Source organism: Melanerpes formicivorus, unplaced genomic scaffold (genome assembly GCF_026170545.1).
Source record: "Melanerpes formicivorus ecotype bairdi unplaced genomic scaffold, bMelFor1.0.p_v2 SCAF_49, whole genome shotgun sequence".
Classification (NCBI taxonomy): Eukaryota; Metazoa; Chordata; class Aves; order Piciformes; family Picidae; genus Melanerpes; species Melanerpes formicivorus.
In genome coordinates, this window is record NW_027142401.1 from 2,277,012 (window position 1) to 2,300,922 (window position 23,911).

Genomic DNA, 23,911 nt, shown 5'->3' on the forward strand with positions numbered 1-23,911 from the left:
GCCCACCCACCCGCGGCCGGGCGGGGAGGGGAGCCGCGCGGCGCACGCCGGGAAATCTCTGCGCTTTCCCTCCGGCTTCCTCCACCCGGACGGGCGTCGGAGTGCGCATGTGCCTGAGGGGAGGTGAGCGCTTTGCCCCGGCGGCGGGGGAGCGGGTCGAAGCTTTCCCCTGGGGTTGATGGGGCGGCAAGCCGCCTAGGGAACGGCTTGGGCGCTGTCGCTCTCGTTGCCTTCTATCTCTTATCTTTGTCGTGCTGCTCTCGCCTGGCCTGGGGCAGCCCGCCGCCGTCTTGAGGAGAGGGCAGGCCCTGCCCCGCCTGCGACCCGCTTGCTGGATGGGTCGGTGTCGGGCCTGGCAGCCCCTGGCAGCGTGCGTCCGCTCCGGAATGAAAAGCGGGAGCGGTGGCGTTTCGCTAGGGGGACGGAGATGGGGTCTGGCGGCGCCGCGGCAGCTTCGCTCCTCAGGAGTGTCCAAATGCCCTGGAAGAGTCCGCGGGAGTACCGTTGGGCCGGGCCTGGACCTGCTGCTTGGAGCGCCCGCGGAGTTAAAACGCTCAAGTCCCTCAAACTCAGCGCAGTTTAAAGGTGGCTTTGAAATAGAACTCTTAAATTTATGCTCTGTCTCTGGAAGTTCGTTAATCCTTTTTTTTTTAAAGGAATGGTCATCTTCATGGTATCTCAGTGGCAAGGCACGTGAAGTGCATATTCCCTCCTCGATGAGACTGCAAAGAGCCCAGTGTTTGCAGTTCAAAAGTCTGTTCCACGTGAGGCAGGTTTTGCAAGACATTACAGGTTTATTGTGTCTGGCTCAGTTTTATCAAGGATGGCGATGAAGCCTTTGGTGATGCTCTCCGGATAGGGTACCTCTGTTGCAAAACACTGCTCTGAAATGCAATATTTACAGATCATCATCACATGCTATGTGACAAGATCTGCAGGTCACCATTCCAAGTACGGTAGGAGTTTGGGTTTGCCTCTCCAAAATACACAGTATACTCGTTCAGGAAATAAAAGAAGGAAGTTCCTTAACCAGGGCTTATTCTTGACAACTGGAGTTCTGTTCATTACTTTAAAAATAAATACCACTTGTCTCATTACTGGTGTTTCCTACTCAGCCCTTCCTTTCTTCTCCATTAAATAGTTTCTAACTGAAATTTCCCTCCTTCAGTTGTCTTGATTACATACAGATTAGCCACTTGAAATACAATTTTCCATCTCAGCTGGCAAAATTTTTTTTTTCTGGTCTACTGACAGTATCAAATCATTACTAAAAATGAAGACTTACCTCATAACCAGTTCAGCCTTTTGTTTAGCTCCAGTCTTACAGGACATTCCTCATTCCTCAGCCTAGGAGAGTCACTGCAGTTTAATTCTGTTACTATATTCAGCCAGCATTTTGACAACTCAACAGCAAAGGAACACTTCTTTTTTTTGACCCTTTCCTTCCTCCCTGACTTCCCGAGATTAATAAGGCTGCATTTTAAAAATTCCTGATTCTGAAGCTGAACACAGGATTTTATTTAAAGCCACACAGACATAGTTGTTTTATCATTGGACTCAATAGACTACTTATTAACACTGTGATTTTTATCAAGGCCTTGTCTGTGGTCAGAACAGAATGGGAAGAGGAGTCTGGGAGCAGTCTTCATTTGCTGCATACTTCTGTTCAATAAATTCATAGCAAGGAAGCTCAGTAAAGGAATATGTATCTCAAAAGTATTTGTTCCTGTGCTGTCACCTGCTTGTTTCTCTACTGTTTGGCCATTTAAAATATTTCCTTCATGTTTTCATTCCAGTTGAACCCATTTTGTTCAATGTCAAGTGCCACCAGGCCTGTGCAAACCAACTTCAGAGTTGTAAATTAGTTGTGTATTTACTTTTCATTCTTGGTGAAACAGTTCTGTAAAAACACTCCTGTGCATTCCTTCTTTGCTAAATCTGTTCTCTTGTTTACCTCTTAGAGCCCTAGAATGTTGCAGAACATTGTTAAAGTGCAGTAACTAAAATGCTGCTAAATCTGTGGACGTTGATTTTAGCTTGAGAGACACATCTGATTTGAACAATAACTACTGCAAGAAGTCTCAAACCCAAGTTGTGGGGGTTTTTATCATTTGTGTCAAAGGTCTGTAAAAATAGTAGTGAAATCTTGGACAGAATAAATTGTCAAGTGCTTGTATCTACTAGAGGAGTAATTAAAATTCTGTTTAGATTATGGAATGAAGCGGGAGGTGGAGAGATTCAGGCTGGAGGTGAGGAGGAAGTTCTTCACCATGAGAGTGGTGAAGCCCTGGAATGGGTTGTCCAGGGAGGTGATTGAGGCCCCGTCCCTGGAAGTGTTTAAGCCCAGGCTGGATGAGGCTCTGGCCAGGCTGATCTAGTGTGGGGTGTCCCTGCCCATGGCAGGGGGGTTGGAACTAGATGGTCCTTGTGGTCCCTTCCAACCCTGACTGATACTATGATACTATGTTTTATATCGCTGCATGTAGAATCTCTGCTGGGTTGGCCTCACTGGAGGCTTGAGACCTTTGTATTGCAGAACAGGTAGTGCAGGCTTTGCCTCTCTTAAGAGGTCTTAACCAGTATCTGAAAGACGGCACTTAGAGGTGTGACTCACACTGACAACTTCCTTTAAGGTGTCTCATGCGGTTATGCAGCCTACAGAGCTGGTATGTCCTGGAAGCAGTTCCTGCTTTATGTTTCAGAGTTTTGAAGCAAACTAGGTGGGCCTCAATTTGTCTTGAAATACAAGAGTGGAGTTACTTGTACAGGCAGGGGTATGAGCCAGCTTGGGGGCAGTAAAATCAGGAAACCTTTCTTCATGAGCCAGGGTCCTTAGTCTTCTGCATATGTACTGGCTTAGAAGGAGTTAAAGTCATCCTATTGCAAGTCATCATCGACTACATACCCCATCGGTCTACCAGTGAGTCACACAAGCCAATCATGCTACCAGTTCTCTTCTCATAGATGCTTATCTGTGAGAGATACTTAAGTGAGGGTGAGATCTAACGCAGTGTAACAGCTCATACTTAAATCACAGTAGTTAAACTCCGTGTTGTTTGTGTGTATGCCAAATTATCCACACAGAAGAAACATTTTGTAAAGGAAGTACTGTGGAGTGCTACTTAGTCACTCTGGAAGGTGTTTTGAAGGGAAGTTTACCATTTTAAGATGTTTTACAATCTTCCCCAAGCAATACCTTCTGGGTTCTTCGTTTGTCATCAGGTTTCAAAGGTGTTTTGTAGATTGTGTGTGCACGAAGCATATACTGTAGGCTATTCTGTACTGAATTTCTAATGCATGGTTGACTGTGATGAGAGCTGGTCTTGACAATCCATCAGGATCTTCATAGTCCCTTCCAGTCTGCTGTTCCTAAGCACATTTGTGATGCAGATAGTTGTCCAGTGACCTGGAATGAGACAGCCTATTCATTTCTGACAAACAGCCTTCAGATAATAATGTCTTTCCATTACTAAAATGAGCAAAGTAATGGCAGAGATAGGAAAGGCTTGCATCTCGCCACCAATTCCCTTGAACCATTGGATTTTGTATGCATAAAAGCATACAGATACACATAGATAATCTGTGTGTATGTGCACAGATACACTCAGGCACGTCTGTGAGAACACTCAGAGGAGCGCATGAGAGTTGTGTCAGAAGAAATGGAGCTGTCTTTGTAAGCAGAGTACCAATTACTGATCATAAAAGGTAGCTCCTCAAATGTACAGGACTTGACAAAGGAATGGGAGTTTCTCCACCTACCAACATGCAGAGATAGGCTTTTTTTAATTTCACTGCACAGGTCTCTCATCTTATATGCAAAATTGATTTTAACACAGAGTCTGTATCTGAAAGCCACGATAAAAGGAGAAGAAATAAACTTTGTGTTGGAAATAGAACTCAGTAATTGCCTATTTTGAGCCTAAATTGTACAAGCATTTTCATTTCTACAAGAGATTCTTTTTTCATCATTACTTTAACAAGCAATTTAAAACACCCAACAAACCCCAAACCCTGAAGATATTTTTAACACTGGTGGTGTTCTTCGAGTCAGATTCCACAGCTGTGCTTGCATGCATATTTTAAATGTAAAAAACATATTAGTTGCTCATGTAAATTTATTCCAGTATTCCAGCACAAAACTGTGTGCTTGTGCTGCCATTTATACGAACAAAACTCCTGGCTAAAACGTTAGGAGCTATCTTTGGGACCGGTGGGAATAGTTTGCAGCGCAGGCTGCAAATCCTCTTCACACCAACATGTTTGCACAGAGCTCAAGAGCTTCTACTGGGCTGAGTGTCAAGTGGAGGGGGCCGAGCTCTTTTCAGTGGTGCACAGTAATAAGCCAAGGAACAATTGATACAAACTTGAACATAGAAGCTTTCACCTCAACATGAGGAGAAACTTCTTTCCAGTGAGGGTGACGGAGCCCTGGAGCAGGCTGCCCAAAGAGGTGGTGGAGTCTCCTTCTCAGGAGACTTTCCAAACCCACCTGGATGCATTCCTGTGCAGACTAACGCAGGTGATCTTGCTCTGGCAGAGGGGTTCACAGTCTCAAGCTGTGCCAGGGGAGGTTTAGACTCCAGGTGAGGAGGAAGTTCTTCACCGAGCAAGTCCTTTGTCATTGGAATGTGCTGCCCAGGGAGGTGGTGGAGTCACCGTCCCTGGAGGTGTTCAAGAGGGGATTGGACGTGGCACTTGGTGCCATGGTCTAGTCATGGGGTCTGTGTTGATAGGTTGGACTCATTGATCCTCAAGGTCCTTTCCAACCTTAGTTACACTGTTAGACTGGATGATCCATGGAGGTCCCTTCCTACCTCTAATGTTCCTTCTGGGCTCTTTTATTCTCTTAATTATCTGGTTCATTCTTTCTCAGAGACCCCCTGGTGTCAGTTCAGAACCCCAAGGTGCAGTGCACAGGCTGCAGCAGCATTGACCAGTGTCCATGACTCTTCTGTTGGAGCAAGTCAGCAAAAGCGCTCTCCTGTTCTGGACCTGAAGAGACTTCACTGTGCCCGGTGGAGGTGAGAAAACTCAGAGACTTTGTCACAATTCCAAACACTCTCTTGTTCTGAGAACTGAGCCTGGCCTCCTGTTCCTTAGAGGTGTCAGTTAAGGACTGAATTCTCACTACCTTAACACTCAATTAGCGAAGATTGGTACAGAAGTCTCAACTTCTTTGTATATGGAGTAAACCACAGTACACTAAGAATCGCTTTCTTGAGGTCCAAGTGAAGGTAACAGAGGGTGGCTTTTCTTTCAGAACATCATAAGATGACCAGTATGAATCAGAAGTAAGTAATAACTTATGTCAGAAAAATATATTGAGATTTCTTGTATCACTGGCATGAAAGATTTAGGTGTTACCACCCATGAATGGTACACAGCTAGTTTGTTCAAGCTGCTAATAGCAGGAGGCAACGTCCACACAGCTTGGCTTGTTATAAAAACTCTGTTTAAATGTGCATGGAGTTGCTGCCCCAGAGACCTATTTTGGCTTTTGTATTTTTTCCACTTTGTTCTTTTCTGCATTAAGACATACTGGTTTAACACAAAGAGCTACACTGGATTGTTATGGGGATTCCTGATAGGGTTTTTTATTCAGCTTAGACTTCCTCACAAGAGCTGTGAGATCTTAGGAGAGGATATTTCAGCCAGGCATGGGGCAACTCTTCAGAACTGGAACACAGAAATATCTTTTGTGGTAGTTGCTGTATTTCCAGTGTGTAAACCTCAAGAGCATTTGAGCCAATAAATCTATGATCCAAACAGTCAGATGGAAAACATTCCAATGACTATTTCCTGGCATTGAAGAAAATAACCAGAACTTCTGTTAAAAAAAAACACAAACAGCTGCAGTTACCTTTTTTTGCCTGCTTTTTGAAAAGTGAAACATTTCAGTTATGTAGCAAGCAAAGACTCTGGGGGAACCTTAGAGCTGCCTTCCAATACCTGAAGGGATCCTAAAGGAAGGCTGGAGAGGGACTTTTCGTAAGGGTATCTAGCAGTAGGACAAGAGGGAATGATTTTAAGGTGAGGGAGAGTAGGGTTAGACTGGATCTTGGGGAGAAGTTCTTCAATATGAGGGTGGGGAGACCCAGAATAGGCTGCCCAGGGAGGTTGTGGATGCTTTCTCCTTGGGGGTGTTAGAGGCCAGGCTGGATGAGGTGTTGAGCATCTAAGTCTAGTTGAGAGGCATACCTGCCTGTGGCAGGGAGGTTGGAGTAGGTGATCTCTTAAGGTCCCTTCCAACTTAAGCCATTCTATGATTCTTTTTAATAGTTCTTTTCATTGCATTTTGCCTATGGCATAGTTGTAATCCATAAATATATTTCAGTAGCATTGTATGGATTAACATTTATTTAGATGGGGATTAAGCTGGTTTGAGTATTTAAGATGAAGAGGTTTCTCTTTAGCTATTGAAGGCCCACACTTAGTTTTCACTAAGTGCAGAATTTACCTTTCACATCAGTGTGGGAAATTAGATGGGAAAGACAAATTTCAGCAGCTCCTGGTCCAGCTCAAAATGTGTTCTGATACCCATTTATTTAGGAGGCTTTCATTCTGTGTTAAAGAAATGGTCATGTGTTGTAGCCCATGTGCTTCTCTTTGTCCTCTCTCCCTTCAATCTGTTGTCAGGATGGTATGAATTAAATAGTCCAATATGAGTCAGAAAAATAAAAGCAGGAAAACAAGCCAGTGTTGCTCTTGTGAGCTGTGTTCATCTTATGTTTTGGTATTAGGCACACTTCTGATAATGTTTCCAAATCAATTAGCATGTAGGAAGAAAATAGCCTGATAATGTGAAAGCCCTTATTAAGTAGATAGTTTGATGATTATTTGCTTTCCTCCTGGGATGCATGCAAAAGTTTACAGAGCTTTTTTCCCTCTATTCTGTGTTTTAGCAATAAAGTTAGTCTTAACTATATGGGGATCTGGGCCTGCTGGCTTTTAGAAATTCTTTTTTAACTCATGCTTGTTTTTTTTCCCCTTCACAGAAATCCTGCTCTTGATTTGTGTCTTCCATAATCAAATCTCCCCCTGAAATCAACCAAAAAAAAAGAAATGATAAAATTTTTTCTTATGGTCAACAAACAAGGTCAAACAAGGCTCTCCAGGTATTATGAGCATGTAGAAATTAATAAGAGGACAATACTGGAAGCTGAAGTAATCAAAAACTGTCTCTCCCGTTCAAAGGATCAGGTAGGTTTTGCAGATGTTTGTGTTAGTTTAAATAAAAGACTTGTGAAAAGTTTACAGCTGAAGATACTCTCTAAAACACAGGAGATAGAATAGAATAGAATAGAATAGAATAGAATAGAATAGAATAGACCAGACCAGACCAGACCAGGTTGGAAGAGACCTTCAAGATCATCGTGTCCAACCTATCATCCAACACCACCCAACCAACTAAACCATGCAACCAAGCACCCTGTCAAGTCTCCTCCTGAACACCTCCAGTGATGGTGACTCCACCACCTCCACTCTCTTGTAAACACAAATTTTAGGCCACTGCATTAGGCTTTTTTGTTGTTGTTGTTGTTTCCTCAAAAGAAGTCTTCACAAGTTGGAGAATTTCTTACATAAAAATTGAGATTTTCATGGCTCGTTTAATTGGTTCTATAAGAAAAGTACCAAACCAACCTGGCAAAACTTTTTTAGCACACTGACTTGCATTAGGGGAGAAATGTGTGCCTTGGACTGTAAGCAGAGTTTTCTGGTTTGTGTCAGCTTTATTTTTATATACCCTATGAGGAGAGGCTGAGGGAGCTGGAGCTGCTTAGCCCAGGAGGAGACTCAGGGGTGACCTTACTGCTGTCTACAACTACCTGAAGGGAGGTTGTAGACAGGCAGAGGTTGGTCTCTTCTCCCAGGCAGCCAGCACCAGAACAAGAGGACACAGTCTCAGGCTGCACCAGGGGAGGTTCAGGCTGGAGGTTAGGAGGAAGTTCTACACAGAGAGAGTGATTGCCCATTGGAATGGGCTGCCCGGGGAGGTGGTGGAATCACCATCACTGGAGGTGTTCAGGAGGAGACTTGACAGGGTGCTTGGTTGCATGGGTTAGTTGATTGGGTGGTGTTGGATGCTAGGTTGGACGCGATGATCTTGAAGGTCTCTTCCAACCTGGTTTATTCTATCTTCTATCTTATTCTATCTTATTTTTCACCAATGATGTGTCCTTGAACAGTAGTTTTCTCACATGCTTCGTTCTAGAAAACCTCTGAAAAAAATAATTCCTATAAAGTGCCTTAGGTCACAGACTTGACAGTGGCTTAAGAAATTAACCTCCTCTGTGCTGCTCTTGCAAGAGCATGCCCATATACAAACTGCATCAGAAGTACCAACAGTACCCTCCCATTTCAAGGACTGAGCAAAATGCTTTTAAAAAAGGAGGAGGTATCTCAGCATCTTGTAAAGCAGTATATAACAGCACCATCTGCTGGCTCCTGTCTTATTGTGAAAGAAGAATTTCCCCCCTGGGTCTGGAAGCCTTAATACTCTTGATTTTCATATAAAAATACAGATAATGTTTATTAATATGGAAAAAGACTTCAGGTTGTCTCTTTGGGAAGTGCTTCGAAAAGAAAATTATGGGGAGGTATTGATTGCCATTTAAAAGTGTTAGTGTGTTTTCTGCCAGTAGATGAAATGTTGTCTGCAACAGTTACAGAATCACAGAATGTATCTGGTTGGCAGAGACCTCCGAGATCACCCAGTCCAACCCTTGACCCAGCTCTGAAGGGTCAGCGCTAAACTGTGTCTCTAAGTGTCAGGTCCACAGGCTGATTAAACACTTCCAGGGAGGGTGACTCCACCACTGCCCCAGGCAAACCACTCCAATATTTGAGAACCCCTTCAGTGAAGAAGTATTTGCAAATATCCTTCTTAAACCTCCCCTGCCAGAGCTTGAAACCATTTCCTCTAGTCCCATTGCTTGGAACCAAGCAGAAGAGGCTGTGCCCTCCTCGCTCCAACCTCCCCCACTAAATTTCTTTCAAGTTGAAATGACTTGGTGGATCTTGGCAAATCCCTTGTTCTTTGTGCACCTTACGAAGGTGAAAGCCCTTTGAGCACTCTGTATGCTTAAGTGGCAGCTACTACATTGGACTTGTTCTGCTTCTGCCTAGTGCTCTTTCATTGAGTACAAGGACTTCAGGCTGGTGTACCGACAGTATGCAGCCCTTTTTGTAGTCGTTGGAATCAATGAGACAGAGGTAAGAAATTGTATCTTCTCTTGAAACGAAAGCTTGTAGTGACTGTCATGGGCAAGAGCACATGGTGTGGAATAGCTGCTGACCACCAGAGTGTCTCCAAGTCAGGGTTATAATGGCATGCAATTTGGGGCAAATGCTTTTGGCTGTGCTACAAAAATCCCCAATCTATACTGCTGCAGCATAGCCTGGCTCTGTGCTGCAGCTGGCCTGTGTGACTTCAGCATGGGTAGGCGTAGCCTTGTTAGCTGTATCTCTCTGTATGTGTCTAACCTGAGTGGTGATGAAACAAAGGATGGGATGGGAGGAGCACAGGCAAGACAAACCCATTGGGTACAGCAGTGCTTACTTGTGTGGTGGCCTGAAGCTTCTGCCCCTGCACGCTCTTGGTACCTCTGCTGGGCAGCTGCACCTCTTCCTGCTGTGGTGGTTTGAGCTTGTGCACTTTAAGTCCTACTGTATTTTCTGCTTGCTTTTCATGCACCAAAAACTGAAATAAAGAACAGTTACATTGTCTAGCTGTTAATTTCATATTGACTTGGTTTTAATTTCAGAATGAGATGGCAGTATATGAACTAATACATAATTTTGTGGAAGTTTTGGACAAATACTTCAGCAGAGTGGTGAGTCAGATATTGATTCTATTATATTTCCTTCAAAGCTGTAGTGACTATGTCATTTCAGGGAATAATCTTTTTTTTCATACTGATTTAGAACTTTGACTACTTCAGCATGAATATTACAACTATAGACAAAAACAAGGGGAAAAAAGTGCTAGGGGAAAAAATAAAGCAGTAGTTAGTTGATGTTTTTAGAGAAGTAAAAAGTATACATGGGGTCTAAATTATCAAACAAAACACCAGAAGTGTTTCTGTTAGAAAAGTGTATTTTTATATGCTTGTGCTCAGAGGTTTCTTTGGGTCATTTACTCCTAAATTAGCCACTGGCATTTTATACATTTTAAAGGAATAAAGAGGTTTTTCTTTACAGATTTGTTGGGTTGGTTTTTTTTTGCAGTTCTTAGCATTACATCCTTCAAATGAATTTCATTCATGATGAAGATGGTGTAAGCATTAAGCAGGGAGCTGACATCACTCTCACTAAACAGGATCAGAGAGATGGAACAAATGAAACCCCCAAAACCAGTCTGTATTTGTGTTCCTCGTAGGGTTGTCATGCAACAGTGGCTATCTGTATCAGATAGCCACTGTATCAGACATGGCTCCACTTAAAATGATACTGCTGCTTTTTTGTGGGAGATTTGTTTAATTTGCTTAGTTTTTACCAAGTTTGAAAATGCACCATTAGAACCCTGCTTAGAATGTGTGCCATTTAATACAGGGTTTGTAATCATCTTGTTAAAAGCAATTTGCCTGAAATCATACTTTGGCATCATTTCAGTTTATCTGTGCTGATATATTTGATATCCCTCTCAGAGAGAAAAAAAAGGACTGGGCAGGGTTTCCTCTGTAGTCCATGTGCTTGAGGCTATAACCTTGGTAATTATACATGCAAGAAATTATTATGCAGGGCCTGTAACTAGTTTCACAGTCCTAGTATCATAGCAGAGCTCCCTCTGTGAATTCAAGGGCATGCCTGAAAAAGTCATCAGCACCTTTCACTGCTTAGATAACTGGCAAATGTTTTAGGCTATTATCTCACCTAGCATAGCACCAGCCTGTTGACACTGCTGGTACTAAGTATATCACTTTCTGACTGTACTAAGCTCAGAATTTGTCTCTTAAAATTGTTATGATTGCTGTCCCAGCCTAAGCAGTGATAAGCAGGAATGGCATTTGATCCTGGCAGCACAGGAATGCATAATCAAATTTAGTCACATCTTATCTAATTGAGCTAATAGTTGCCAATCACTTCTTTACTTTATTTCCTTCACTTGAGGCAGAGCAAAAATAGATGCAGTTCTCATACATACAAATGTAGTCTATCCTAATTCCTTGCCCATGTGTATAATAGTTGTTAGAAATGTGCTGAATTCATCCTACCAGAGATGTTTGTGTTTTCCATAGAGTTTCAGGCTTGAAATCAAGGGAACCAAAAGGGGAGCCGGTGGGGTGTGTTACAGAAATCTCATGCCATTCCATGGCTTTATTTTTAATAGCATATAACGTGATAAATAGCTGAGCAGTGAAGAAGAAGGCTATAATTCTAGCTGGGGTTTCTGGCTGAAACCACAGAGCAAGGAAGTCTTAAGTCTGTGCTATCATGCATTAATGTTTAGGATTTGCAGAATTTTAGCAGACTCCCTTATTACAATGATCACAGAGGCAGAGCTCTGGGAAACGAAGGAACATCTGTTCTGCTCCAGTAGGACATTTTATCATCTATTATTATTTTTAGGCTTGTGAGCTTTAAACATTCTCACATACTCTATTTTTAATCTAATGCAGTTTACAGAGCTTGAATTTAGATATCAGAAAAAAATATTAATAGAATTAGGGGGTAAGTTTTCAAAGCTGCTTGTGAGGTGCAATTCTGAGTCCTCTTCACTGTCATGGGGCTACCCAGGGAAAACTGCATACTGTTCAGAATATACATTTCAACCCTTTCAACTGCTTTTTAATGCCAAGGAAACTTGAACTGAGCAGGCTCTTTAAATACAATTTTTGTGATGGATAAAAGATTTCTAATTGAAGAATGACAGTCACTCACCAGAGGCCTGTAGACTGGAGCTACTCCAGTTTAGAACACCTTCATAGACCACAGAAGTAGCAGCTTTACCAGTAGGAACTCTACCTAAACCCAGGGTTACACTGTGAATGGAAACTGTGTTAGCAAACTAAATGCCTTTGCTAGCTGATAAAGATTCCTATTTTTAGCAGAGATTGGGAAAGCTCCACCCCAAATGTGGAAGATCTGAACTGCTGAGGCTATGATTAATTGTTTCTAAATTTAGACTTTTAACTGAGGCACCCAAGTTAGAAGTTTGGTCATCCTAAGCTCCCATTACTGGCAGAGACAGATGAGTATCTCGAGAAAGCGAGTCATGCCTCAAGTGTGCTGAGTCAGCTGTTGAGGATACCCATCTCTTCTGTTGATGGTCAGAAGACCACAAGGGCTTCTAACTCAGACATTTTGGTTAAATTAATGAAGTTACTTGGGGTAAATCCAGGCCAAGACTGCAAGGGAAATGATGACTGTGTGAAGAACTGTGTTGCTGGAGAACAGTTAGAAGTGCTAAGGGTCAGAAGGTTGGAGTAGTCTTCCTCCTCCTGATACATTCAGCCATGGCTACCACAGCCATGGGTGTATATGATGTCTAGGTTTTGCTGTTCAAATGATCTGCAGCAACACTTGTTTTTACAAAAATGTCAGCTTGACATTGCCATCTTGTTTTTGCAGGAGGAGGAAGGGAGAACACAGGGCTGGGGTTGCCATGATTAGTGATGCTGCTTTTCAAACTGTCACAGTGGGGTTTTCTAAGTAAAAAATGCAGAACCTTGGCTTTTGTTACAGAGGCAGGAAACACATCAAAGGCAAAGGAGTGTTGCAGGAAAAGAGCATAGAATTGCACAACCCACAGCAGAAATCTAAATTGCCTTATAATTTTGTTTCATTATTTGTATCATTATTTTCTTTGTCAGGGGATGTGTAATGTTTAATGACTATGAGATGAGAGGTCAAACTCTAACTTAAATGGTTGTCTGTCTCCTTTCCTTGCAGAGTGAATTAGATGTATCCTTTTCAGTATCAGAAATGCACTTGTCTGTCTCTTTTTGGTGCATGCTCCAGTTCATATTATCTTCACAGCACTATCAAACAGTCAAGGCAATGCAGAGGTGTCACAAATTTCATACCTACAGTAAGTAGCACCACTCTGTCACCTTTCTAAAAGGTGATGCTTATGAGGGTCACCTATTTAAAGCCTTTGTCATTAAGATAAGCCTGATATAATTTCAAGCCAGGGAGAGCATTAACACCTAAGCCAGAGAAGCTGTATCCATGGGGGAACATTCAGGCTTAATGAATTATTACATCAGGGGTTTACTTTGTAAAAAATTGCAATAAAATAGATGTTTAAGTGACTGCAATAATAAGGAACTCAATGTGCAGGACCCTGCACTTGATCATGTTGAACCTCGTGAGGTTCGCCTGCCTCCCTGCTTCCAGCTTGTCCAGGTCCTTCTGGATGACATCCCATCCCTCTGGCATATTGACAGGACCACTTATGCCTATGGCTGGTTTTGGTTAAGTGCAGATCTGCTGGTACAGAGTGTTTCACTTATGCATCTGAAATACAGCTGCAGTATTTGATTCCAGGGTAGGAAAGTAATTTAGTTGATTTACCTTACTTAAGAATTACTACATATGAACATCACAGAAAAAGTTACAGAATTTTTCTTGTCATTTTTCTTACTTTTTACTGAGAAAAAAAGCAGGAAGAAATAATTAATTTCACTTTTAATGCTTGCTATATGCTGGAGAGCTCTGTCTCATTTAGTGAATTTATATATCTGTGTAAGTATGTGCATATATTTCTTTCCTGACAGTCACAAAATTCTGTGGTATTAGTATAACATTCCTAAATTAAAGGAGCAATAATGAAATTTAAGCATGAGGGGATTCTTAAGGCCCCTAAGCAATTGTGTGACTACATTTTGTGACTCAGTTACTCTTGTTAAGGATTAGAACTACACCTACCTGCACCTGAACTTTGCTGAATTAGAGTCTAACCTGGCCTATTCACTATTCTACATAAAAATAGTTTCCCCCCCAACTATGTTTCCCTATGGCGTGCTTTGAGTCTTTCCTGATTCTTTTTATCTTAGATTATTTGGAGTACTCATGACTCTAAATTCTGCCCGCCTCTGGTCATCGTTTTCACACCTGGAGGCATTCCCTGCAGTTGCACACTTGCAGTTACCACCAGGAGCTCCTTTAACAGATGAGGAAGGCTGCTGCCTATCCAGCAAGCTTCTGCATGCAGTGCTGGCTGCATTATATGCCAACAGCAATATTTGCAGCTGGTGCAGTATAGTGTCTGAATGAGTCCTGTAGAAATGGATCTCATGTAAAATATAAACAGTTGGGAGGCAAGTGTGCATTGCTCGTAGTTGGTAATACTGGAACAGCTCAGGTCTCACATGTCCCTCCTCAGCATGTATGGCACATGAATGATGCATGGAGTTTTTCCATTGAGAAATGCACCTTTTCTACATGATACATTTCAGGAAGATCTTTACAATAACAATGATCTTGAAGGTCTCTTCCAACCTGGTCTATTCTATTCTATTCTATTTCACTTCTATATATGTACAAAAGGAATTCTCCCATTTAGGAAGGAGAGCTTTTCATAAATTGAGAGGATACCTAAAAGAGTTGAAATGCAGTGAGATGCCCTCAACAATAAATGCAAAGCAGAGGTGTAACAGTGAAGAAGTGGGTTGTTCAGGACTCTTATCTATTTTTGACAAGAGCTTGAATAGCAGGCCAGGAAAAACAATCTAAGATCTGGACTACAAGTGCCTTAGATGTTAACACAATGCAAGCAATAACCCATCAATATGCCTTTCATAGTACAAGATAATATCCCTGCTTGGGATTAAACCATTTCTTTTGCCAAATACTCTTCTGCCAACTCTTGTATTCAATACAGTTAGCTTGGATGCAAAATATCTGATGGAGGAAGTACTATCTGAAGGTTTGTAACAGCAAACACCAAGTAGTATTTACAGAATCTTTGTATATAGAGTATCTGGCAAGAAGCTGTCACGATTTCCTGTCTCTGCACTCTTATTTTTGTGTACAGAGCCATAGGAAGTTTATTTCAGAAGTGCTAGTGGCTATTCTGTATAGAAAGAAGTGTTTACTAACACAAAGAAAATAGTAGGAAATGACATGAAATTAAACCCCATGAAAAACAGATAATTATCATTAACAGCTATTCACCCATGCAGAGAGCTAACCCCAGCTAAATCTAAAGGCTGAGGCCATCAGGCATTTGGAAGGTTCCTGGAGCCCATGCTAAGTCTGCAGCATGTGCACCGATGCTTGGAGCTTCCCCAGCCACAGCTCATTGCCCTGCTCCTGCCAATTGTGGAGTGGCTTAGGTTGGAAGGGACCTTTCAGATCATCTACTCCAACCTTCCTGATGTGGGCATGGATGCCTCTGAATTAGATTTGGCTGCTCAAGGCCTCATCCAGCCTGGCCTTGAACACCCTCAGGGAGGAGGCATTCACATGACTCTGGCTTTCATTTGTGTCCAGAGACCCAAAATCACCTGGGGCACCTGCGTCGTAGTTTGCATTATGACCTGAGTCTGGAGTCAGCTGTCAGGAGAGGCACTAGGTCCAACAGGCAGACACTAGGTCCCTTCTGAATCCTGCCCTACAGGATTCATATGTAACAACTGCATGTATGACATGGGGGGGGGGTGTGGGTGTCTGTGTGATGCTAAGCAGTTGCAAAGTTATCTCATGCATATCACACTGATTAGCTACTAGCCAATGAAGTAACTACTTCAGAGGAGGTATAGCTTTTATAGGAGCTGTTACATGTGTATTGTAAAGCACGTAGCCATTATGTGATGTCCCCTTGGAGAGTCAGTCACGTACTTCAGGATACCTATGATAGCATGGCATCACATTTCTAAAGGTTTTAAAATATTTGTGAGAGCTGGTGTTGGGCCACTCCAGTGAGCAAGTACTGAAACTGTCTCAGTGGTGTTGCTTCCTTATGTACTAATAGCACTAAAGGAGCCCCATTTCTGTGGACCGAGAGAGCAAGTGGGATTTCCTACAGCTCTAAAAACCCAGCTTGTATGGTGCAGGGGCTACCTTCTTGATGACAAAGATACTACCAAAATGCAAATGTTCCCCACAGCAGCTTGGTGGGGAATAACATGCTTGTGAGCACGAGAGTTCCTAAAATTAGGAAGAGTTGAGTTTTGTATTGCTTGAACAGGTGAGGCACAGCTCAATTGAAAAGACATGAATAATTCACAGAACAAACAAATACTTACGTTCCCTTTGTGGGAGGGAAGACAGAGTGCTCTAAGACCAAGCATTTGAAGAATGTTGTCTTGATCCAAAACCAACATTGCATTCCACTGCAACTAGCTGCTGCTGCTGCTGCTAGGACAGATAAAAAGCTTTGATACAGGGAATACTTCATGTGAATCAACTCTGTTCTTCAGTTCCCCTGTGGAATAACACTTTCAGAGTAAGTGTGCTTAAGTAGTAAGGAAATGAAATGATGAATTTATTCTGTGAATTTATAAGGGTACACTTCAGTTTGTGCTGCAAAAGAAGTGTCTGAAATGAAAACATACAAGGATTAGCTTAAAACTGTTGTTCTAGAATAATCCCAGGGCTTGAAGGCACCATTTCTCTCCTATTTAATGTCAGCATAGTCATTGAGAAAGAAACAGACAAGAAAGCATTACATGGATTTCAGTGCCTGAAACTTGCTTGCCATTAGATTAAAAGCTAGTTACAGCTAATATTAGCAAAGGTGAAGTTGGAATGTGTGACTCTAGATATAAAAAGAAGCAATCTGAACAAATCTTTAGTTAAAGATGAATGTCCAGGATGGAAATTGAAGTTTTGCAATGCTGTGTATTCAGTAGGAAACCATCTACCCCAGAAGTACCAGTACTGCAATCAACACAGCTTTTGTTAGTGCTCCCGTGCGTGTTACCTGATCACAAGGTGTTGGCTGCACTCTTAAGCCTAGGCACACACTTAATTACTTGCCTAGACTCAGGACTTGCCTAGTCTCAGGCTGCGCCAGGGGAGGTTTAGGCTGGATGTTAGGAAGAAGTTCTATACAGAGAGAGTGATTGCCCATTGGAATGGGCTGCCCGGGGAGGTGGTGGAGTCACCATCATTGGAGGTGTTCAGGAGGAGACTTGATGGGGTGCTTGGTGCCATGGGTTAGTTGTTTAGGTGGGTTGGATTGGTTGATGGGTTGGACGTGATGATCTTGAAGGTCTCTTCCAACCTGGTCTGGTCTATTCTAAAATCCTGAGGTATCTTAGAATGTCTGAAGAAGGTTATTTATCACATGCAAGACTTAAATCTGCCTTTTTCTTTTCCTCCTTCCCCTCTCCTCCACTTAAACATCTGCCTATATAATGTTTTGAGGATGGAGACAAAAACTATGTTGCATTTTTCTCCTTTGTGCGTGTGCCATAAAAACTTGTGATGGCAGAAAGTGCCATTAATGCCTTGAATAGAAGGGCAGCTCTGCTCTTGAGGTTACCAAAAGCCAGTGTACCATTTAAATACCAACTGCAGTAGCTGCCATAAAAACTCCTTGTGATAGCAGGAAGTACCATTAATGCCTTTAATAAAAGGGCAGCTCTTGAGGTTACCAAAAGCCAGCATACCATTTAAATACCAGCTGTAGTAGCTGCCATAAAAACTCCTTGTGATAGTTGGAAGTACCATTAATGACTTTAATAAAAGGGCAGCTCTTTAACTTACCAAAAGCCAGTGTACCATTTAAATACCAACTGTAGTAGGTGCCACTTACATCTGCTGCTGAGTACACAGCCACAGCAGCACTGACTAAGATCTGTAAACCAAAGGCAGCCAGGGCTCACTGTGCCCTCGCCTGACAAAAGTGCTTCCTGTCTGGGTGCTCTGAAAACTTCTATTACAGACTTTTATCTGCAGATGCAGAGATTTAGACATGTTTTCTTCTGCATACTTACAATCGTAGGATGGTTTGGGTTGGAAGGGACTTCCAAAGGTCATCTACTCCAAGCCCCCTGCAGTCAGCAGGGACATCCTCAACTACATCAGGTTGCCTAGAACCCTGTTGAGCCTCACCTTGAATACCTCCAAGGATGGGTCCTCAGCTACCTCCCATGGCAACCTACTCCAATGCTCCACCAGCATCACAGTAAAGAACTTGTTCCTAACATCCAATCTAAATCTACTCTTCTTTAATTCCAAGCTATTGCCCCTTGTCCTATCATTGCAGGCCTTTGGGAACAGTCCCACTCCAGTCTTCTTGTAGGGATCTTCATGTACTGGAAGACCACCATTAGGTCTCCCCAGAGCCTTCTTTTCTCCAGGCTGAATAACCCCAGCTCTCTCAGCCCACCCACATAGGAGAGGAGTTCCCCTGCACAGATCTATTTAAAGTCCCTTAGTCCTATTTTGTGGGTAGCCAGGATTCTTCCTGGAAGTAGGACCTTAAATGACAGTTGTGGGTGGAGCACATGGCAGTGCCCACATCGAATATAGCTTCTTCATGTTGCCAGTTGTTGAGACTGGTTTGCTTTGCTGCTTTTCAACTGAGTGTGGATCTATGACTTCAGGGCATTAAGCCCTGAAATGTTGGGTCAGTTGCCAAATAAGTGACAGGTGGGGAGGATGAGCCTTGCTGAGAAGCAGCGATACATATCTTTGACTGGGCAGGGTGAATGACTACTCAGTGTGTGCATGACGAGATGTAACCATATAGTCATGAGACTTACAGGAAAGGGAAAAAAGCCAAAGCTGCTCCCTGTGCAATCTGACTGCGTGCCAAGAACAGCACTGTAAAGGGAGGTGGGAAGGGAACTGAAGAAGGAAGAAGAGTTGTTAGGTTGATGAGGGTAAAGAACACTTTGGGATCTTACAAATTCAAGATGCTAGACCTTTCCAGAATGGTATTAGTGTCCCCATTCAAACTGCAGGTGAAGTCACTGCTTCTGGAATGATGCCTGTGAGGTTAACAGAAATCCTACACTGTTCTCTGCAGTAGAGGAGACCCATTCTGAAATAACCTGGAATGGCCCTGGAGGGGAACTGCTGTCTCATTTAACCATGCTGGGTTTGAGTGGAACAGTGACGTGTTTAAAATGTTTTCAAAAACATGGTGATGCAGAAAAATAAGGTGGGAATGGCAAGGTGCTGCATCATCACTGAACCTAGCTGATTCAGTCTTGTGGGTTTCATATCCGTGGGACTCAAAGGAAAAGGAAGGCCTGGAGAGACAGAGCTCTTGCTGCACTGTGGGAACTGAAGCACTGTGAATCAATGGCAGAATGTAAATATTAAAAGCCATGAGGAGCTGGCTTTAGCACTTGTTGAAACCTGAAAGGAATGTTATCTGACTTAGTTAACAGATCCTCCTGGCCTGGGTAGAAGAGTGCCAGGGGTGAACTAACAGCAGCAGAAAAGCTGTCTTCATAAAAATTCTCACATTACTGGAATAAAGGAATGCTAACTTCTCAGATTAAAATATTTGTGTGAAACTGATTTACTTGACAAGTGTACCATAGGAAGAACTTTGACTTCAGTCTTTAATCAGTCAGGCAAATAGAATGACTGCTTTTGTCTCTGGAACCACAGGAACAGACTGTTGAGGTTTTAAGAATAGCCCTGCTCCTCACAAGTCTGATTTTTAGAAGCAATTTATGCCTACAGGCATAAGAAGAAATCTGGTATTTAAAGTAAAGCTTGGAGCTAAATTGGGTGGTTAAACTTAGGCTAGCAAATTAGAAACTATCTGAGGAACCATGGAAATATCCAAGAGCCTGTTCATGGTTTCTCTTCTCTCCTACCAGTAAGTAGTAGTGAAGGTGTCTGGAGGTCTGAATTCTACTACTGCACATACACCTACACTTTGAAGTTGTTCAGCCTGGAGCAGAGAAAGCTCCACAGAGACCTTATGGTGACCTTGCAGTACTTAAAGAGGACCTATAAGAAAGATGAGGACAATGTTTTTAGCAGGGCCTGTTAAAATAGGACAAGGGTTTACAGTTTTAAACTAAAAGCAAGCAGATTCAGACTAGATGTAAGGAAGAATTTTTTTTTTACAGTGAGGGTGGTGGAACACTGGAATAGCTTGCCCAGCATTCATGGTCAGGTTGAATGAAGCTCTGAGCAACTGTATCCAGTAGATGATGTCCCTGGTCACTGCAGGGAGTTAGACTAGATAACCTTGAAAAGTCCTTCCCAAGCCAATAAACCACTGTAGGATTCTATATCTGGACAATGCTGTGCTGTTGGTCCAGCAGAATGCATTTGTTGGAGCAGTGCTGTAATTGCTTACCCTTCTGTACAAATGGCACCAAGTTCAGCCCAGAGCACAGCAATTTCAAACTGCAGAGGAAGATGACAGCCTGCTAGCTGTATTCTCATCAACTTGACCACACAGGTTCATCCTACAGGTCAGTCTGAACAAGTTCAGGCTTCTACTTTTCGCCTCATAGAAGGGTAGTCACACACAAAGATTACCTAAGATACTCTGTGCCCCTCTTCTTGCTTTAATGTATGCAGCAGAAGCAATCACCAAGTCAGGGACAAAAACTTCAGCTGCTCTCATCTCTGGGCCAGACCATCACACTGGTGAATTTTTATAGACAGCAGGAGAACCTTATGTAGAAGGCAGCAGGTACAGCTGCTACCAACTCAGCTATACTTGTCCCTAGAGAAAGGTGGGTTTGGAATTCCCTATGCTGAGGACAGTTTCAGCATCCCTCCTCTGCAGGTTTCAGGCAGGCAGCATCTCTGTGACATTTTAAAAGAGCAGTTGTCATTGCCTGAAGTAATCACTTGGGCTTCTGAATCAGAGAGAAGGGATCACAGAAATATTCCTCTGTACAGTCCCAAGTATTCCTTCAAACCTGATTCTCTAGAATCTCTGACTCATTTCATAGGTCTGGCTTTCACCACTCCTTGTAGGGAAAATAAGGCACCAAACTCAGACTAAGGAACTTCCTTCTCAAAGCCAGGTGCGCAAAACCTTGGCATGGGGATGTTCAGTGTTAGTTAATGAAGTCCAGTTCTTGAATTCAGTCAGAAGACCATTCAGGTTCATGAGCTTGTGACGTTGCACCTCTGGTGGCTTAAGGTTTTGTCTCCCCACCACTTGCATTTGCCACCTAGGAAGAACAAATATACCACATTCTTGTGGCTCCTCAACTCTTTCCATATACTGTTCAGTATTCTCACTGCTCCAGCTCTTTAGCAGAGCAGTGGGGCAGACGGCTGTGGTGATCTCTGCAGAGCAGTCCTCCTAAATGCCCAAGTCATGCTCAAAAGCTGAGACTTAAACCTCATCATGCTGAAGACAGGAAAACATTGATGACTGAAAAATGGGCTCTTGCAACTCCACTGCTTAGAATGGAAGTTCACTAACGTAAATACAAGGACTAGAGTAAAAACAGGCCAGCTTCCTGAGCTCCAGCCATGGCATCAATATCTTAACAGAGAAGGCACTCCAGAAACTCAAAGTTGAAAAAAGGTTTTGAAAGATTTCTTTAGAAGTTACTCTAAAGTACCTTGCTAGTTCCACTGCAGTGCTCCTGAATACACAGCCAAGAACTAGAGGGAGCAAAACTAAGGCAGCGCTGATCTGTTGAGCAGAGTTAAGAACACATGTGAAGAGCAGCAACAGGTGGAGAGCAAGGCAGATGAAGGGTCATTCACATCTCTCTGGATATGCACGTCAGCTAGGCCTAACAGATGGACCCAGCAGGCTCTTTTGCTATGCCTGTTTTCATTTCAGATTCTGGGGATAGATGGCAACAGAAAGAGGCTTTCTTCATGAACTAACTCTGCAGTTGTTCAGTGGATGCACAGAACGTAACTGTATGTGTAAGACTGCCTGTCTCTTCATACCAGACTAAGGCCTGGGTGGGGGGTTTTGTTGTTTTTGAGACAGATGGTGTTGGAAAACGTTAAGGAAAGACAGACAGGGTTATGGATACATTTCATATATCACAATAGTACACATACTGCTTCAGACTATTTTCATATTAGCTTTTAAATAGTACTTAAAATAGGAACCTATTTTGTTTTTGCTCTTCTTTCTGAGGCTTATTCCTAGAGCAATGACTCAGCTTTACATATCCACATATTACTGCTGTTTTCAAGCAGTTGATTTTCAGGTAGTTTAAGGAAAAGGTGAGAATTGGATTCTAAGAATTTGACAAGTGCTTTTCTAAGAAGAAAAGTGGAATATTGGCACCTCCACATTCCAAGCTGTTATCCCTTGATAACATTTCATATTGCACTTTTATATTCAATATATCAATTCTAACTAACCATCTACATCTAAGTTCAAATTTACCTTGTTTTTACTACTGTTGAGCCATTTTCCTTCATCCAAGATCAAGTTTACCTTGCTTTCACTACTATGTGGTAATCTTTCAGGATAGGATACTGATGGGGCTTCAGCTTCTCTGCTACAAACTTCTGACATCTCTGTGGTCAGTAAAAAAGATGTAGGAGAAAGGTTCAACTGACACCTACTAAAATAAACAGCAAATAAAGTGGAATAAATAAAGAGCCATTTTTGTAAACTGTGATTAAAGATTAAGGTGCCTCAAGGTCTTTCTGAATTACCTTCATGTTGTTCAAAACACCCTTAACTCCAGTGTCCCCAGATCATGTTCAATTTGGACAGAGTGCACATCATTCTGGATGAAATGGTGCTAAATGGCTGCATCGTGGAAACAAACGTGAACAGAATTCTTGCCCCTCTGCTTGTGCTTGACAAAGTAGCAGAAAGCTAGCAAGATGCAAGACTGACTTAAAGCATTTTGCAGAAGATGGTGAAACCATCAACAGTGTTTTTCCTATGCTATAGGACTAATTCATCCAATACTAAAGTTAGCTGGAAGATATTCCCTGTTTCTCCCATACCCTTCATACCTAATGGAAAGGTAACAGCTAAACATGCAGTGGAATCTTACATTTCAGCTGCAGCTTTACTGACCCAGCAGAAATCTTGCTAAAGCAGTCAACATTATAAAAAACTGACTGAGGATCAAGTCATGGCAACTTACACATGACTGCCTAGGGCTCGCTTTGAATGATGTGGCATTCTGCCAGACCTACGAGAAGACAAAATATGGAAATATAAATTTAGTGCTTCCTTAAAGCACCAACTCAATTCTTTACTTTTCATACAAATGTAAACTGAAGCTCTGTATCTCTTAGGGCCGCTCCATCCTTCATCCAAACCCCAACTTTCACTCCCTTTTCCATGGAAGTTATGGTGACAAGAGAAATGCAGACAGAAGTACAGATGTGTTTAGTATTCCTGCATCCTGTGTAAGTTGTAACTACAAGTATTTGGCACTTAATATTATAACCTTAATAAAAAAATAATGAAAACAAAGCTTGATCAGCTTTTATGATGTTTGCTTCATAAACCACACAAAGACTTTCCTATTTTGGCACAAGAGTGTATTTTTCCCCCCCCTCTTGTGTACTTTATTCACGCATCATGACTAAAGTGTTAACAAAAGATGCAAGTTTCACAGTACCAGCTAGCTACCCAATCAAATCTGCCTTCTCAAGGGGGAGGAGGCAAAGGCAGCAGAGGTTTGTCAAGAAGCAGAATATCCTCTCCCTTCCTACCACCAGGCAACAGAAGGGTACCTAAAAGACAGGAAGAATGGAAACAGGTCCCTGTGCAGAGAAGCAAGTGAATGCCCTCCTGGCCTCCCCTGCCTTACACAAACAGGTATGGGGCTCTGGAATTGGAGGACCAGGCTATAGAGGAATTAGATGAAGGTCCATCCAGGGGGTTGCCTGGGGTAGCTCAGCCAGCCCCATACTACTCATGTTAAGAATAAAAAGAGGAGAGTAATTATAAGTGATTCCCTGCTGAGGGGAACAGGAGGCCCCACACGCTGAATGGATCCATCCCACAGGGGAGTCTCCCTGGTGGCCATGTCAGAGATATTACTGGGAAACTCCCTAGGCTGGTAGGGCTCTGGGATTATTATCCATT

The 23,911-nt window shown here is 42.6% G+C and overlaps 1 protein-coding gene across 2 annotated transcripts; it reads left to right on the top strand.

Moving 5' to 3' along the window:
* The first annotated feature begins 4 nt into the window (after positions 1-4).
* AP4S1 (adaptor related protein complex 4 subunit sigma 1) lies at positions 5-23,287 on the top strand. 2 transcript variants are annotated; one of them, XM_068160319.1, is made up of 7 exons: positions 5-123; positions 4,874-5,021; positions 6,996-7,200; positions 9,127-9,213; positions 9,765-9,833; positions 12,892-12,915; positions 22,557-23,287. In XM_068160319.1, the coding sequence occupies exons 3-7, from the start codon at positions 7,063-7,065 to the stop codon at positions 22,683-22,685; spliced, it is 447 nt and encodes a 148-aa protein (XP_068016420.1). In that variant the 5' UTR covers positions 5-123; positions 4,874-5,021; positions 6,996-7,062; the 3' UTR covers positions 22,686-23,287. The 2 variants fall into 2 exon arrangements, with proteins under 2 accessions (XP_068016420.1, XP_068016421.1); XM_068160320.1 differs by having other exon boundaries at positions 12,892-12,903.
* Positions 23,288-23,911: the final 624 nt, after the last annotated feature.

Coding starts and splice junctions, on each gene's coding strand:
- AP4S1 (XM_068160319.1), top strand. CDS start 7,063: ATGATAAAATTTTTTCTTATGGTCAACAAACAAGGTCAAACAAGGCTC. Junction 9,214..9,764: donor TTGGAATCAATGAGACAGAG/GTAAGAAATTGT, acceptor TTTTAATTTCAG/AATGAGATGGCAGTATATGA. Junction 12,916..22,556: donor AATTAGATGTATCCTTTTCA/GTATCAGAAATG, acceptor CAGTGTCCCCAG/ATCATGTTCAATTTGGACAG.